Below are 14,597 nucleotides of genomic sequence, written 5' to 3'. Positions count from 1 at the left end.
ACCGTTTGAACATCGTCATAATACCATAGTTGTTTCGAACATAAAACAATTTTGTGTCAATATTATTATACGGTGATTTTATGCGTCTAAATTGATAAATGTTTGCCTTTAAAGAAAATATAGCTGGTTAAATGACTACCTAGTGAGTTGATGGGATACCGTTAAATGTGGTGGTTTTTTTTTTAGAGTTTAAGTGGAGTGAGCGAGCCGTATTGGATATTGGTTTTATAATGAAGCATTTTTTGGAAAACATTTTATGGCCGTAATAAAACTAAAAGTTTTGAGCCACAACTTTTTTAATTTAATTGAACACAGATTTTAGTATAAAAGTTATTAAAAAACCTAAATAAGAAAATATTATAAACATTTAAACCTATTAAAAAAAAAACTTCGACCATTTTTTGAGTAAACACTGAATCTTTTTCATGTGCGAACATATTTATTTTATTCAAACTGGATGTTGGAAAACGTCAAGGTCCTATTTCGAAACACATCAAAATATTGATTGAACGATATTATTGACACTGAAAAATATATACATATAGGTTCATATTATATTTAGAATCTAAAAAATACTGACAGATAATATTAAAATGTAAATCGAAATAAAGAAAGCTAATAACATTTGTAATTGAAGATATTTTATTTGTAATATAAAAACAAACACCATGTCATTCAAATCAACAGACTGTCACGGAAAACCAAGCTGTTTTCCGTGTTTGATAAATTATAAATACATATTAATGCATTTTGTGAACACAAATAAATTTGCGAATTCCCCGATATTATTAACGATTTACGATTAAGTTAAAAAGATTATGTAAAATGAGAATTCGATTTATTTTACATCACAAGAATTGGTTTCTTGTTATTCGATGTATAATAATGTTTAAATTATGTAATGCATTTGATTTGTAAATTTTTCTCATTTAAATAATGGTATTCCCATAAGAGTTTCAAGAAAATCTAAGGATAATATAAAATCCGTTGAATATTTTAGTATTGGAATTTTTTAGTAAACCCACAGCGTCTTCCATTACATAATTTTCGGCTCTAATGACACTATACATAATATTATTATTATTATTATTATTATTATTATTATTTTACGTTTGTTGGATATTTCACCACTGGACGGCGGACGCCATCATTAAACACAAATAAATATGAAACAAAATGAAAACCTTTTGCTCTTTATATGTCAACCGAAATTGTTTATACCAGCGGCGTCAGTAAACCTTATCCGCGTGTTACACATTATATTATGATAGCAGTACGTGACCGAATATTATATAGAATTGCAAAAGGTCTCGCCGGGGGACACTGAAAAAAATATAATTCCGCAGGTAGGAGGGTGTACAACACATGTACGACTATAAAGAGAGAGTTAAAAAAAAAATCGGAGCGTAAAATTAAGCTATGAAAAGAATTTTTCATTAGGCAGGTATTATTAGCATCGAGAAGGGGGCTGCGTAAGGTAGGTATGATGAACTTTTATTGTTATACTACTGCTGTTTTATTATCATTTTTTTTTTTTGTGTGTGTGTTCAAGTTGCCATAAGTGAGACCCTCGCACAAATGAACGACGACCATGGGGGAGATTTTTCATCGGGGCATAAAAATATTTTTTTCTTTTTTTTCGTGTACCAGAGCGTTTTCTTTTGTTGTGTTTTCGAGAGATAGGTATTAATGTAATTCGAAAAACAATGCCGATGATCTTGTTAAAATTTCAAGAAAAATTATCAGCTGAATTTTTGGGTTTAAGTAATTGAAAATTACAATACATGACGTAGAATTGTATACCTACGTTGAATAATAATGAACATATATTTATGTTTTAAATTGCATTGATTAAAATAAAATATACCAATTGTTATTGGTATTTTTTTTTTTTTTTCATTAACCATGGCTACATGGGCCATTGGTTGGTTATTTTTAGTAGGTTATTACCTAACTCTGAGCGAAGGTATGGTTGGTTATAACACGTGTGTAAAAGTGTCACTAGAACCCGGATGGTCACTCATCCGGGGACTACTATCACCGGCTGATGTTTGACTTCAGAACATGTTTTGTGACAGTAAACAACCAACCAGGCCACTGTTATTAGTTTGTATCCTGTCATACCACACGTCTACAATAATAATATAGCTTCAATGGAAATCAACTGGACAGGAAATACTTGACGATATATTTTAATGAACTAGTATGGACCAGTGACCAATTTCTTAAAAAAAAATAGGTATGTCCTTACTTAGTTAATTATGATTTTTATTGTATCCACATTTTTATGGTAACGTTTTATTTTAAAAAATTAAAATTATCAGGAGGATTTTATATATTGTGGTTTGTGATGAATAATTTGCGTGCGAATAGATTATAATTGAATCATCAATAGTAATACTACGGTCTACATATTTGAATATAACAATGCTTTTATAATATGGATTTGTTCTGAAACATTTATTTTATTTTTCGTTGAGTTCCCATCTATATTACATAATATTCACAGTTTCAACCACTTGAATTAAAGAATAATTTCTTGTTCATATTTCATATAAGAACCCCCTCTCCAATTCAAATAAAAAAAAAATTTAAAAATAAACAGTTTAAGTCCAACTTGTTTTAAAATCTAACCTTAAATAATAAATATCATTTCAAACACCCAATTAAGAGAGAAGATCGGGAGTCAAGCCATTAGGATATATTATATGCGCCAAGTGCACAGAATAAGAATTCAACCACTTCACTAGAGAACAAAATAACATTTGGTATTGTCTCCTGAAGTATTTTTGGATGAGGCTTAAGTATTTAACAGGGTATGAACACTCATCCTGCTAAATGTTTATTTTGAGATTGATACAATACCGTTGACATGATTTCGTAATAATAATTAAAACGTTCGTGTTTTTTTTATATAGTAAGTATATTAATAAGCATTATTATAATAGTTATATTTTAGAACAATAATACTCATGCCCAATGTTGTTTTACATTTTCCCTCATTGTATTGTTTCAGTTAATATTATATTATTATTTTATACCTATCCGTTTTATTTATGGTGAAATAAGTGTTTCACGAAAATGAAATAATGTACTAAAGACATAATTTATTCCAGAAAAAAGTTTCAAAATATTTTTGGATTTTATGGTTTTTAATGACGAATTAAATATAAAAATAAATATGTATATATATATACAAAAATAATGACAACAACATTTTATTTTTTTCCATAACACGTATAAATGTAGTGTTAATTTAAAATTAAAAAAAAAAAAAAAAAATCAAGGAACAAAACGGAATTTATTTGAATCGTATTTGTTTTTCGTACTGTAAGCTTTGGTTCAGTGGACAAGAGTTTTTGTTATTCATTTATTTTTCAGTCTGGTAAAAAAGTCTATTGACTATTAAAACTAAGAGTGTCGAAAAGGTTTCGAATTAAAAGAAAAAAAGCGCTATCGTTATAAGGCAAACATTAAGACAATGGGTTTATTTTTTTTTTTCAACTTAACTGTTCAATATCATGTGAACGCTTAGAATACCAATGGACCTATGGAGCTATTTTTTCAATACATTTGCATTTTACACACTGGATGAACATTAACGGATTATCCATTTCCACGAAAAATCAAACACAACTCTAGCAGAGAAAATACCTAAAAAAAATATATATGTTCAGCATGGGTGGATTATAATATAATGGTGACGATCTTATATAGTGAACAATAACTTCTCGTCGATTTTTTTTTCTAACTCTTAAACCCGATACGCATAATTATTTAATCCTATATTTAGCAATGATTTGCCAAGTGGAAAAGATTAAAGAATATCACTTTTTAAATTTCATTATCGTTTGAAAACGGTTTTTGAATCGATCGTTTAATAATATAAGAAACGGAGTAGATAATAATATTGCAAATAAAATATCTACCTGGAAATAAATACGTGTACATGAAAGTAGAAATATATGAGGGGAGTTATTATCTTGTGGTGAACTCTTTAAATCATTCTATAGTTAAAAATTGACAAGAATTCTCGGGATGTATTTCAAACTTTTTCCTTATCACATTTTTCCCTATTCTTTATTTAACAAAACCGTAGAAAAACTTTATATCTGGTACTTAAAGATGTACAAAAGATAGGATTTTGAATTTCGGGAAAAACGCATAATAAACACGGCGGCTACATAATATAAAAACATTTAAGTTTGTCACGTAGAAGCTGTACCTATCATTATTCATTGTAATATCAACAACCTATCAGATTATAATGTAGGCATTCACATCGAAGATAAACGATTTAGTTTAAAGCTCATGTTATTGTCCCTAAAAGTTTAGTTGGTTTACCATCAATATAATATAGGTATAGGTATTGTAGCTTATAGAGTTTATTAGTTATAAAGTAGGTTTTCATATTATTGTACTCGTTAATCTATTAATCAATATATTATTGTGAAATGTATTTATGAACTTTGAAGTACACATGAACTATTAGTCTTGTAAAACTGATCAATTTATTAAACGGATTATTGAACATTATATTATTACAATCATTATTAAACGGTTCTTAAATTAATAAAATTACTATTATTATTAATGTCCTAAACCTGCATTGCAATTTTAAGTTTGGTTATCGATTAGATTATAGTTTATATTAAGTAATTTTCTCAGCCTTGTATCATGATAATATATCAACCTAACATCTTAGGTTAAGTTCTGAGAAATAATATTATAATAATATTGACGAATTAGTCAATATTATACGGACATTTTATTGGAAATGATCATAATTCAATATGATGTATAAAATAAAATATATTATATTATATTATAATATTGATTGTAGAATAAAATTGTCTACTATAAAGTATAGCATCTTCCTGAAATTAAAAAAAAAAAATTGTACAGAAATATTCTACTTTTTGAAAATAAAAGGTACCTGTATTTAGTTAGATCTTAAGACATTGACAGAACATCAATAATAATAATAATAATAATAATAATAATAATAATAATAATAATAATAATATAGTGTGCCTTAAGTCATAATAAGTCAATGGAAATAAACGTAGTTATAGTGATTTGCTCCAGTCGACTGGAGTGCGTTCCTCACATTTGATTGCAGGTCTTGGTATTATATTTTACATCACATTACTTTTCCAATATTTAATTTAGATTAGTGATGGATCAAATAGTTCAAGAATTACGATAAACCATAATAACACAAATCATTTTGCGAATGCAGGTACGTTAGGGTAATGATAATAATATTGTTGTATAAGTTAGTAACAAATTATGAAGACGAGACATAAAAACAAAACGCTCGTCAACTTACTACGCGATGAAAGCATAAATCAGTTAATTAGGAGATTAAGACGTTATGAAGTATATTTTCAAAGTTATTAAGTGACTATTTAATTAAAAAATGAATCAAATTAAAAAACGTTGATACTTCAAAAGAAAAAGTTATGGTTCGTATGGTACATCCCTGCGAGGATTTGTTGGTGTTCTCTTTGTAATATACATAAATCGTTTATTTAAGCAAAGAATAAAGGGACGCTTAAAGTCCATTTGTAACCACATCAAACTGTTTTGTCGTGTGATTTAAATTCTGAACATATTTTAAGTTCTAAGTACAATTTTTGTTTACATTTCACAAAGTATAAAATTATGAAAGACGTCATAATATATTATTATTCCAACTAAATAGTGCGTATATAATTATTGAGATTTATTTATTTTCTTATAGGTCAATATTTATAGACACTTATAAGTATTTTAACTTGCATGTACAGAACTTGCACTTTAAAACAATATTAAAATCAAAATGAAAACACATTTAATTTTTTTCTTATCTTTTTCCTTTTTTATTGTTCAGTTTATGATAATAGTTGTATATCTATTATAATATTATATCACTGTACACGACAGTGATACGTTTGATCGTCTAACGGTAGGTATTAATTACAATTTCATTATAATTACAGTTTTTCATGAATAAAATAGTTGATCATAATTATTTTAATTGTAAGTATGTAATACAATATATTAAGGTAGAGGAGGTGTAAAAATAACATTTCCCATAACCCTTTCAAAATATACTACCTGCTGGTAGTGTTTCACTATTTTTCGAGCTCGCGTGTTTACCCAAGCCGTTTAATTTATTGCATTTCTAAGTTTGTTTCTGCAGGCGAAACGGCTATTTTTTCGTTGTTATAATGGTGTAACAACCTTAAATATGTAAATCAGAGTGCATGTACGAAAATTTAACATTGGAGACCGCCGAACAAATTAAAAATTAAAAACACCCGTCGTTCTTTTTAAATGTCTTCGGGACACGATTATTCACGATCATTACCCACAAGTTCCACCTGGTCCGACCGATATTTATTAAAACATTTTTACATTTTATTTTATGATTATCGTTGAAAGGGGAAAAATGTACTTAAAACGCTGAAATATATTTTAATATTTAATGATAAACATCTCATATGGCACTCACCCGGGTTGATAACGTCACACGGGAGGACAACGGTGTCATTTGTGACCACTCTGAATCTTCTTCCTTGGGAACCAAATGTCGGCAACGGATCCGGTTCCGGATTTTGAGAGGGTCTCTTGGGCGAAGCAAAACCTGTGAACAATAATTGAGTTATATTATAACTTATAATTAAAACTTATAATTTATAAGTAATAAGTCAATGGAATTCTAAGTACTGTAATCATATTATATAACATAATATTAAATCGCGTCATAACTAATGAGTTAACCTATCTGATATAGATCGCTAGTCAACAAATTTATTGCACTAAACGTATTCCATGGTTTTTCAATGTTTTTGAAAAAATTGAATGAAAACGTATATAGTACATTCAAAACGAGACATTTATTTTGCAATTTTTTTTTTTATGATGAGCAAAACATAATAATATACTAATTAATATTATTATAAATAATAATGTTGGATAATAGTATTATGTTGGGTTGGAGGTGAATATAATCAACAATGCGTTTATGGCGCAAGCAATAATATAATATATTATTTATTATAATACCTTTATTATAGTTCTCACTTCAACTAATTCGAATCCTTATTTAAAGTGCGTATTAAATGTTTAGGGGTGGACGGGGAATGTACCCACCTACCTTCTTCGTGCCGCCACTGATGAATAGTCGTTTTCTGGCGTGGAATGGAGTCAAAACAAATTTCACTGGCCCCGCATTCGGTTGTTTCCGAAGTTTATGACTTCTACTTAACTCGACTGACATTAATAATGTACATTATTGCGCAATATTATTCATTGTCACGTATCAAAAACTCATTGGTTTGTGAAGTTTTCAAAGGTATATATAATTTGATAGACTGCTGAATTTTCTGTTTATAAAAAATATATTATATTACGTATTCGCCCGAGTCCAATGCACGATCGTCTCTATGACGTATGGACCTTAATTTTCATCATGTCATGACCTCGGTATATACAAAACATGACGAAAACAATGTGCGAATGAATGGTTCGGTCTCGGGTTATTATTAAATACATGTAGGTATCGCTTATTTACCTTTCCTATATCAATATGATAGTATTGGGTATACTTATTATAGTACTTGAACGTAAATAATTTTATGTTCGCAATTTCGTGAAATTATTATTAGAATTATTAGTTATAGTAAAAATTTAAAATTTAATTTATCTCTCCGAAGAACCATTTAATGTTTGAGATCTGTAAAGGGATTGTCTGTAACTAATTAGTTCCTTTAAAGGAATATTTTAACTACGAACATTTTTTCACAAAAATACAAAATAAAAGTAAAATAATATTATTATAACGCATAAACGCCAGTGGAAAAAAATAGTGTACAAACAATAATTATACCTATTAGGCATATAATTATATTATGTTCTTTAATTATTAGGTGTGGTAGGTAAGTTAATTTAATTTTTCATCGAATATGATACATAATCAAAACTAAATGAATATTTCTAACTTGAATTTTGTTTCCTTTATTCAAATCTCTTAAACAAATGAATTCCGACTTAATCAACTATATTATACACATTTTTTTTTAAACAGATGAAATGGCCAATTCGTCTAACAACTTTTCTACATTTTTTATAATTAAAAAATAATGTCCCTAGGGCACTGTTTATTTTACCAAAAATAAATCACTTCTATGTAATATTCAAGAGTCTAACTGTAATATAATATAAATAACATCTTATTAAATTACGGCTTTCGCGTCTGATGTCTTGCTAAGTACTATCCATTTGTATTATTTGATTAGATTTTACCTACCTGTCGAATACATATATCAATTATTCCACGTGTTTAAAAAAATGGAAAATGTTTTGTAGTTTTTCAATATCGAAAACAAAACATAATATTATACTTTGATAATAATCCTCCATTTAAGGCTTTAAATACAATTTATGTAAATATAATAATGTTTTATAATGTTTAATATATAATAAAATATATTTTGCGTGCGAATCTCATTCAATATGTATATTAAATCGCGTACACTAGGTAGTAAGTTTTTAGGTTTTTGATTCATAATAACAATCATTATTCGGGAATAATAATTATTACTATGCGTTTTTTACGACGTTAAACATTTTTAATATTAATAATTATAGTAATAATTTCACGAAATTGCGAACATAAAATTATTTACGTTTAAGCAAGGAAATAATATTGTGAATGCAAAAAAAAAATTTTAAAAACTGGCAATAATGTTCCACGCACACGCCAATGGTGTATCTCGATTGAGAGAAAAAGAGTTGGTACCATTAAACGTGTGTGTCTGTGTGTGTGTTTGTGGGTAAGTTATTTGACACCAGAAATAGCTTTAACTGGTCAGAACAGATATATTATTCACTACAAAGCAACTTCTGAGCTTATAATATGTATGTATATATGTTTATAAAAAAAAAAATGTTTTTATCTCACTTCGGTTTCACCCTGCTCGTGGTATTCTTCGGTATACGCGGTAGCGACCGGGGAGGAGAGCGAATCGGTAGCGCGGACACGAACACACAAACATTGAAAACGCTTTTATTTATCAGAAAATTGAATCCCTACGTTCTTTCGCCGTAATGATCGCCACCGCCACCGACGAGATTTATACTCTTCTCGTTCATCTTTCGCGATAGTAACAATAATAATAATGTCCTCGGGCCACCGAATATCTGCTTCGCGTGGCGTCGTAATATTTAATATAATAATATTATAATGTATTGTGTGTTGTATAGACATATATATAATTATTGTTATTATTATCATTGTAGTTATCGCTGTTCTGCCATTCCACTGTGTTGTATGTGTAGAGACCGGAAATCCATGAGAAATGATAACGCCGAAGTGTGAATTTGCGTAGGTACGACGTCACACCGACGACGACGACGTTGAAATTACAAGTGTTGTGTTTTTAAACGAATTTATTCATTTAATTATTTAAACCGGATCGAGTGCGTGCGAGCCGTGAGTATTCGTCGACTCTTTTGTGTGCGTCTGCTGCAATAATAACGTTCGGGCACAGTAAAATAACAAACGAGTAGACATTAATTATTACCTATCGGCTATCATACACCGTGATAATAGGTACAGTGGTATAATATTATTATTTGTTTCATCAATCTTCAAAAATTGACTTTTACTACTCGTCTCCCGAAACTACGTGCTTGAAGTTTGCCTCCCTCCATGACCAATTTATTTTAAAGGTATGTACCTACTCATTTTGTAAATATTCACAAATCAGTTATTAGAATTTTCAAATAATTTCTTAGCCCAGTATAAAAACATAAGACAGGGGGTGCCAACCTCACGCAGCACCCTCCCCCATATGAGCTACGAATTTCTAAATTCTACTAACATTTTGCAAATAATTTTTAATATTTCATATCGGTTTTCAAAATGTACAAATCATTTCCCATGAACATTGGCATTTGATATAAAAATTTGGACGGTTAATGGCGTCCAATATCAATGATATCAGCGAGCCAATTGAAGATGCTCACCGAGTTGCCCAATCTCTTATAACATTGGATCTAGCCGTTATAGTTGGACAGTCGTACTCATCACGTAAGTGTTTGGTATACAGTATACCTAATGCAGGTAAGTTTCCTCTGTGAATAATATACAGTTAAATCGCTTTCTACTCGTGGCCATTGGATGCGACTTTCGGGATGCCGTATTATGCCAAACCCGTATTTTGGTGCACAAGCGGGCGATTAATTTCTCGATATTTCCAGTGTAGTGGAATTCGATCAAAATTAAAATAATTATGTAACGATAAACAAAATAACGGATTTTATTACTGATATATCACACGGTAGCTATACCTACCTGGAACTTTTGAAAAGAAAATGAATAAATCTATGTAACCCATCTTGCAACCCCAAACGCCTTATAATACACATAGCTATACCTACGTATTATGTAGGATATAATGCTGCGACGATAGCGAAAACTTTATGGTGAATACTTTTCTTGACAAAGAAGTTTTTAGTGACCTTCGCTCATTGATCGGTAGTTTTAAAAGTTTCTTGGTTGGAAATTCGTTAAAAGCATATTTACACACGCTGGTACGCGTTGGAAGTTACGGAAACTATAATGAAACCATGGCCTTCTAATTAAACCATGATTTTGGCGCAGACGGCTGTGTAACTAACGAGCGACGAATGTTTAAGCCCCGGCCACTTTACCACCCCGCTGTGGCCGCGTTTAAAGGTTGCAAACGATCGCATTTTGATTTATTTTGCATAATATTAAACGTATTATTTGGAAAATATGTATCGTGCACGTGTTTGATCGCTGAATCCTTTTGAAACAGGTGGCAAGAAGACGTATTGCTGTGGATATACGATTAAGCAGAGGTCCTGCTGAATAACAGACTGTACAACCACAGAATAATAACGCGTGAAGCTTGCATTGTCTTGAGTGATAAACTTTTTGTCGTCACGGGTCAGAGTTCGGGATGACTGAACATCCAAAATAGAATACGAAATAAAATTAAAATATGGATCTTTAATGCAATTCGAATAGGCGAAAAGACTATACTTGTTTTCCGGTCCTTTCCTTTATATCGTGACATGGATACCGTCATTTTGTTCACCGTCGCGTTCAGCTATTTCCATTCTTTTTTTAGTTCTCTACAACACACACCCTTCCACATGATGTCCCTCTTATTTTGCATTCAAATTCAGTACCGTATTATACCCTCGCAAATCGTACCTAACCAAAAGAAAATTGGAATTCTTAAAAGAGAATTTTAAACATTTAAAATACAAGAGCATTTTTATTATATTATAATATAATAGAACGTATTGATTTTTCACCGATGAAAATATTCTGTATACTACTATACAATATTGGGAAAACAAAAGTCAACCTCCTGCGGGGTTCATCGTCGAAAAGAAATCGAATGAGTATAATAGTTATAAGCGATTAATGGTCCGCACGTTGACTACGCATTTTTCTCTGTAATAAAATTATACACTATGACTCTCATTAAATGTTAACCATCCTTATATTTTGTTTATTGCGGAAACATAATGATGGTGAACGAAGGAGTTTTGCATCTGACATTTATTAACGATTAAACACGACGACGATAAATCATTAAATGCAAATAAAACTCTAGATTTTCATTTCTTTTAATTAGTGTTAACGTTGGTACGTTTTCTTTTTAAGGCCGAGACATTTTTGGGCGTATTACTTAGCGCATTCAGACTTTTTCCAACGCAAATACGCGCCTGCATAAGGACCTCTGGAAACGTAGCTGGTAAATGTGATGTAATTAAGTATTCAGATTTTTTTTTTTTTGTTTTTTCACTTTTTTTTTATCCCATTTCCCACGGGTTAATTTATTATCGTTATTTTTGCTGCAGTATAATATATATAAAATAAAAATAATAATAAAAAAAAAAGCGGCTAATGGTGAACATTGTCTTTACGCGCAGGATGAAATGACGCTTATAAATTTACAAGAAAACGAGGGCTGTCTCGTGCAGGCCACACCGGTGGATATGGCGGTTCTGTACTATTTTACGCAATAATTTTTGACTTTTTTTCACCGCGTATAGTCTTAAACACGGGAATTTTACGGGCTGGAAAAATATCTTAAAAAAAATATAATAATATATATAAAATAATAATCGAAAACGGAAGCGATTCCGCAACAATAGCGCGGGCTTACCGAAATATAGATGTTATGTATACAATGAAATAGTCCACACGACAACTTTATTATCAACCAAACAATCACAGTGCATCTTAATAATTGTATTGTATCTATATTATTATTTTTATGGCGGCGGCGGTGCACCCGTGCATGATTTTTTTTATGTATACCAAAGTTATTTTTTCCGACTTCATTTAAAAATTATTTATATTGATCCACCGAGGCTCGAACTTAATTCACAGCGTTATGACAATGAATACGTTTTTGATTGATTTTATTTGTCATCGGCTGCATGCAGTCTCCATTATCGGATAAATCAAATAATACTGAGCAACATGTACGTACAATGACCGATTTGTATATTATCAGTCACGCAGATTTATATAATTTAAATCACATTAAATAATAAACGTATTTTAATATTACATGCTAGGTCGATTGATCTACAAGATATAATCCCGTGACTATCAGGCTATATATTATAGACGATTACTTAATATACTCTTCGAGACCGATTTGAAAGCTCTAAAGTGGGTAAATCTAGTATGGCGGTTAAACGTATATTATGAGTGCCATGCCGTTTATAAGTGGCGTTTATTTTCAAAAACCAGTTGAAGACAATTTTCTCCAAAGACCAAAATACGTGTAATTTAGAAATTAAATTTTTAATATCTTTACATACCGTACAATATTGTACGGTAGGGACAGGACACTTGGGTTATTGGAGAAAAAACAATTTTTAAAATATTTAGGCACCTACCTACTTTTAACGTTTGAATTATTTATTTTTTAGAAATATTTTGAAAAATCTGTAAAATTATATTACCACTATACCTAGCTGTGTATTTGCTTTTTAATATTCTCAAAACACCATTCAGTCGGAAATTCTCGAATTTCGACGCGCACGTCAGACCGAAACGTCTTACGATTTTTTTTCTGATGATTATTTTATTCATTTCCACTTGCTCTCGTGCCATCGAGCATAGTGTTGTCAAGCCGTTGATGTCTAAAACCGGAATAATCTCAAAACTGTAAAGGTACCCATGTATTATATACTAACACGTCACTACCATGACTATCACTCATCAGTGGCCAATAGGTTTTTGGATTGCATTATACATTGCAGCGACTCATCTGGGTAATATAATATGGATTTCTGAAGCTAACGCCAATGACGACACTTCGAGTTCGTCTATAATGGTGTACGGCGGTCGAAACACTTATCGGTTCTACAAACAGATATCTTTTTGCCACCGTCGTCGTACTGTTAAATAATTTAACTGATGTGTTCACTTTTGCTCGGCCATCGCCAAAGTTTTATCCTTCGCGGCGGAACGTTGGAAAAACTGTCACCTTCCGCCATGACATTATTATTATACAGGAAAAGTCCGATCGTATTAGGCAAAACATAGTTCTGCTCGTTTCCTCTCTGCAATATCGTGTACGGAAAAACTTTGAGGAAATTAAATCAGACACGGGCGGACTAACGAATCGCAGTGCGGTATGACGAGACAAGGGTACTGACGAACCCCACGATAGTATAAATAATATTATCTCTGTTCGTTTTTATTTATTTTCATATTTTCGCATATCAGCAAATATTTATGAAACCAATATGATACGCAGTCGTATATAATAATGTACAGGTTAATTTATTTTTATTGATTGAACGTATTACCTTTTTGAAAAATGTGAGTATCACGCGATTTTAATCGTTTATACGTGGCCCTTATTTTATTTCTTCATCCTTGTATTATTTTATACCTATATCATGTTTGTTGGTTAATCTGTCAATCAAATATTAATTTTTAAATATATATTTTCAATTGCATAATCTGAAACAGAATACTTTTGTGAGACTGCTGACTGTGTAACTACATTCTACATCGATTTATAGTATTAGACCAATATAAAGTTTTATATCAATAAGAATTTTAAGCTTAGACGAGCTTGTGTACTAAAAACAATTTTTGTCGGTGCTTAAGCGTCTATAATATTTTTAGACGAATTATTGTGACTGCAGTTCAGACACGTGTGCCATCAGCTACTATTAAAAAAAATTTCCCAGAACAAAATATAAAAACGATATTGCTCCGATCAAATAATATATTATTATGTTTTTTTTTTTATCTCGGTGGTTGAATTGTAGCTAATGAATGGGAGTTTATTTTTTGAATGACGATCGATATTCGTCCGTATGGAGAAAATCAATTCTAAACGTAATAATACATTTAGAACCGTTGTTGAATTGGGGGGAATAATATATAGGCACTATAGTGCGGTTTATACAGAAAATCGAATCAAATCGCAGAAAACATGTTAGACGAGTGATTGTGCATGTGCGTATGTGCGTGTGTGTGTGTGAGTGTGAGAGAGAGGGTGGCAGAGAGAGACAGTGAGAGAAAAAGAGAGACT

The 14,597-nt window shown here is 30.7% G+C and overlaps 1 protein-coding gene across 2 annotated transcripts in view; it reads right to left on the bottom strand.

Moving 5' to 3' along the window:
* The window catches only part of LOC100159428 (neural cell adhesion molecule 1), a 181,722-nt gene that overhangs the window by 26,806 nt on the left and 140,319 nt on the right, over window positions 1–14,597 (bottom strand). For both annotated transcript variants that reach the window (XM_008180748.2, XM_008180747.2), the window contains exon 2: window positions 6,500–6,631. In XM_008180748.2, the coding sequence (XP_008178970.2) occupies window positions 6,500–6,631 (132 nt within the window). The remainder of the gene's footprint in view (window positions 1–6,499; window positions 6,632–14,597) is intronic.

The sequence above is a fragment of the Acyrthosiphon pisum genome, chromosome X, assembly GCF_005508785.2.
Source record: "Acyrthosiphon pisum isolate AL4f chromosome X, pea_aphid_22Mar2018_4r6ur, whole genome shotgun sequence".
Taxonomy (NCBI): domain Eukaryota; kingdom Metazoa; phylum Arthropoda; class Insecta; order Hemiptera; family Aphididae; genus Acyrthosiphon; species Acyrthosiphon pisum.
The sequence above is the reverse complement of the archived record's forward strand: the minus strand, read 5'-3'. Positions and strand labels throughout refer to the sequence as shown.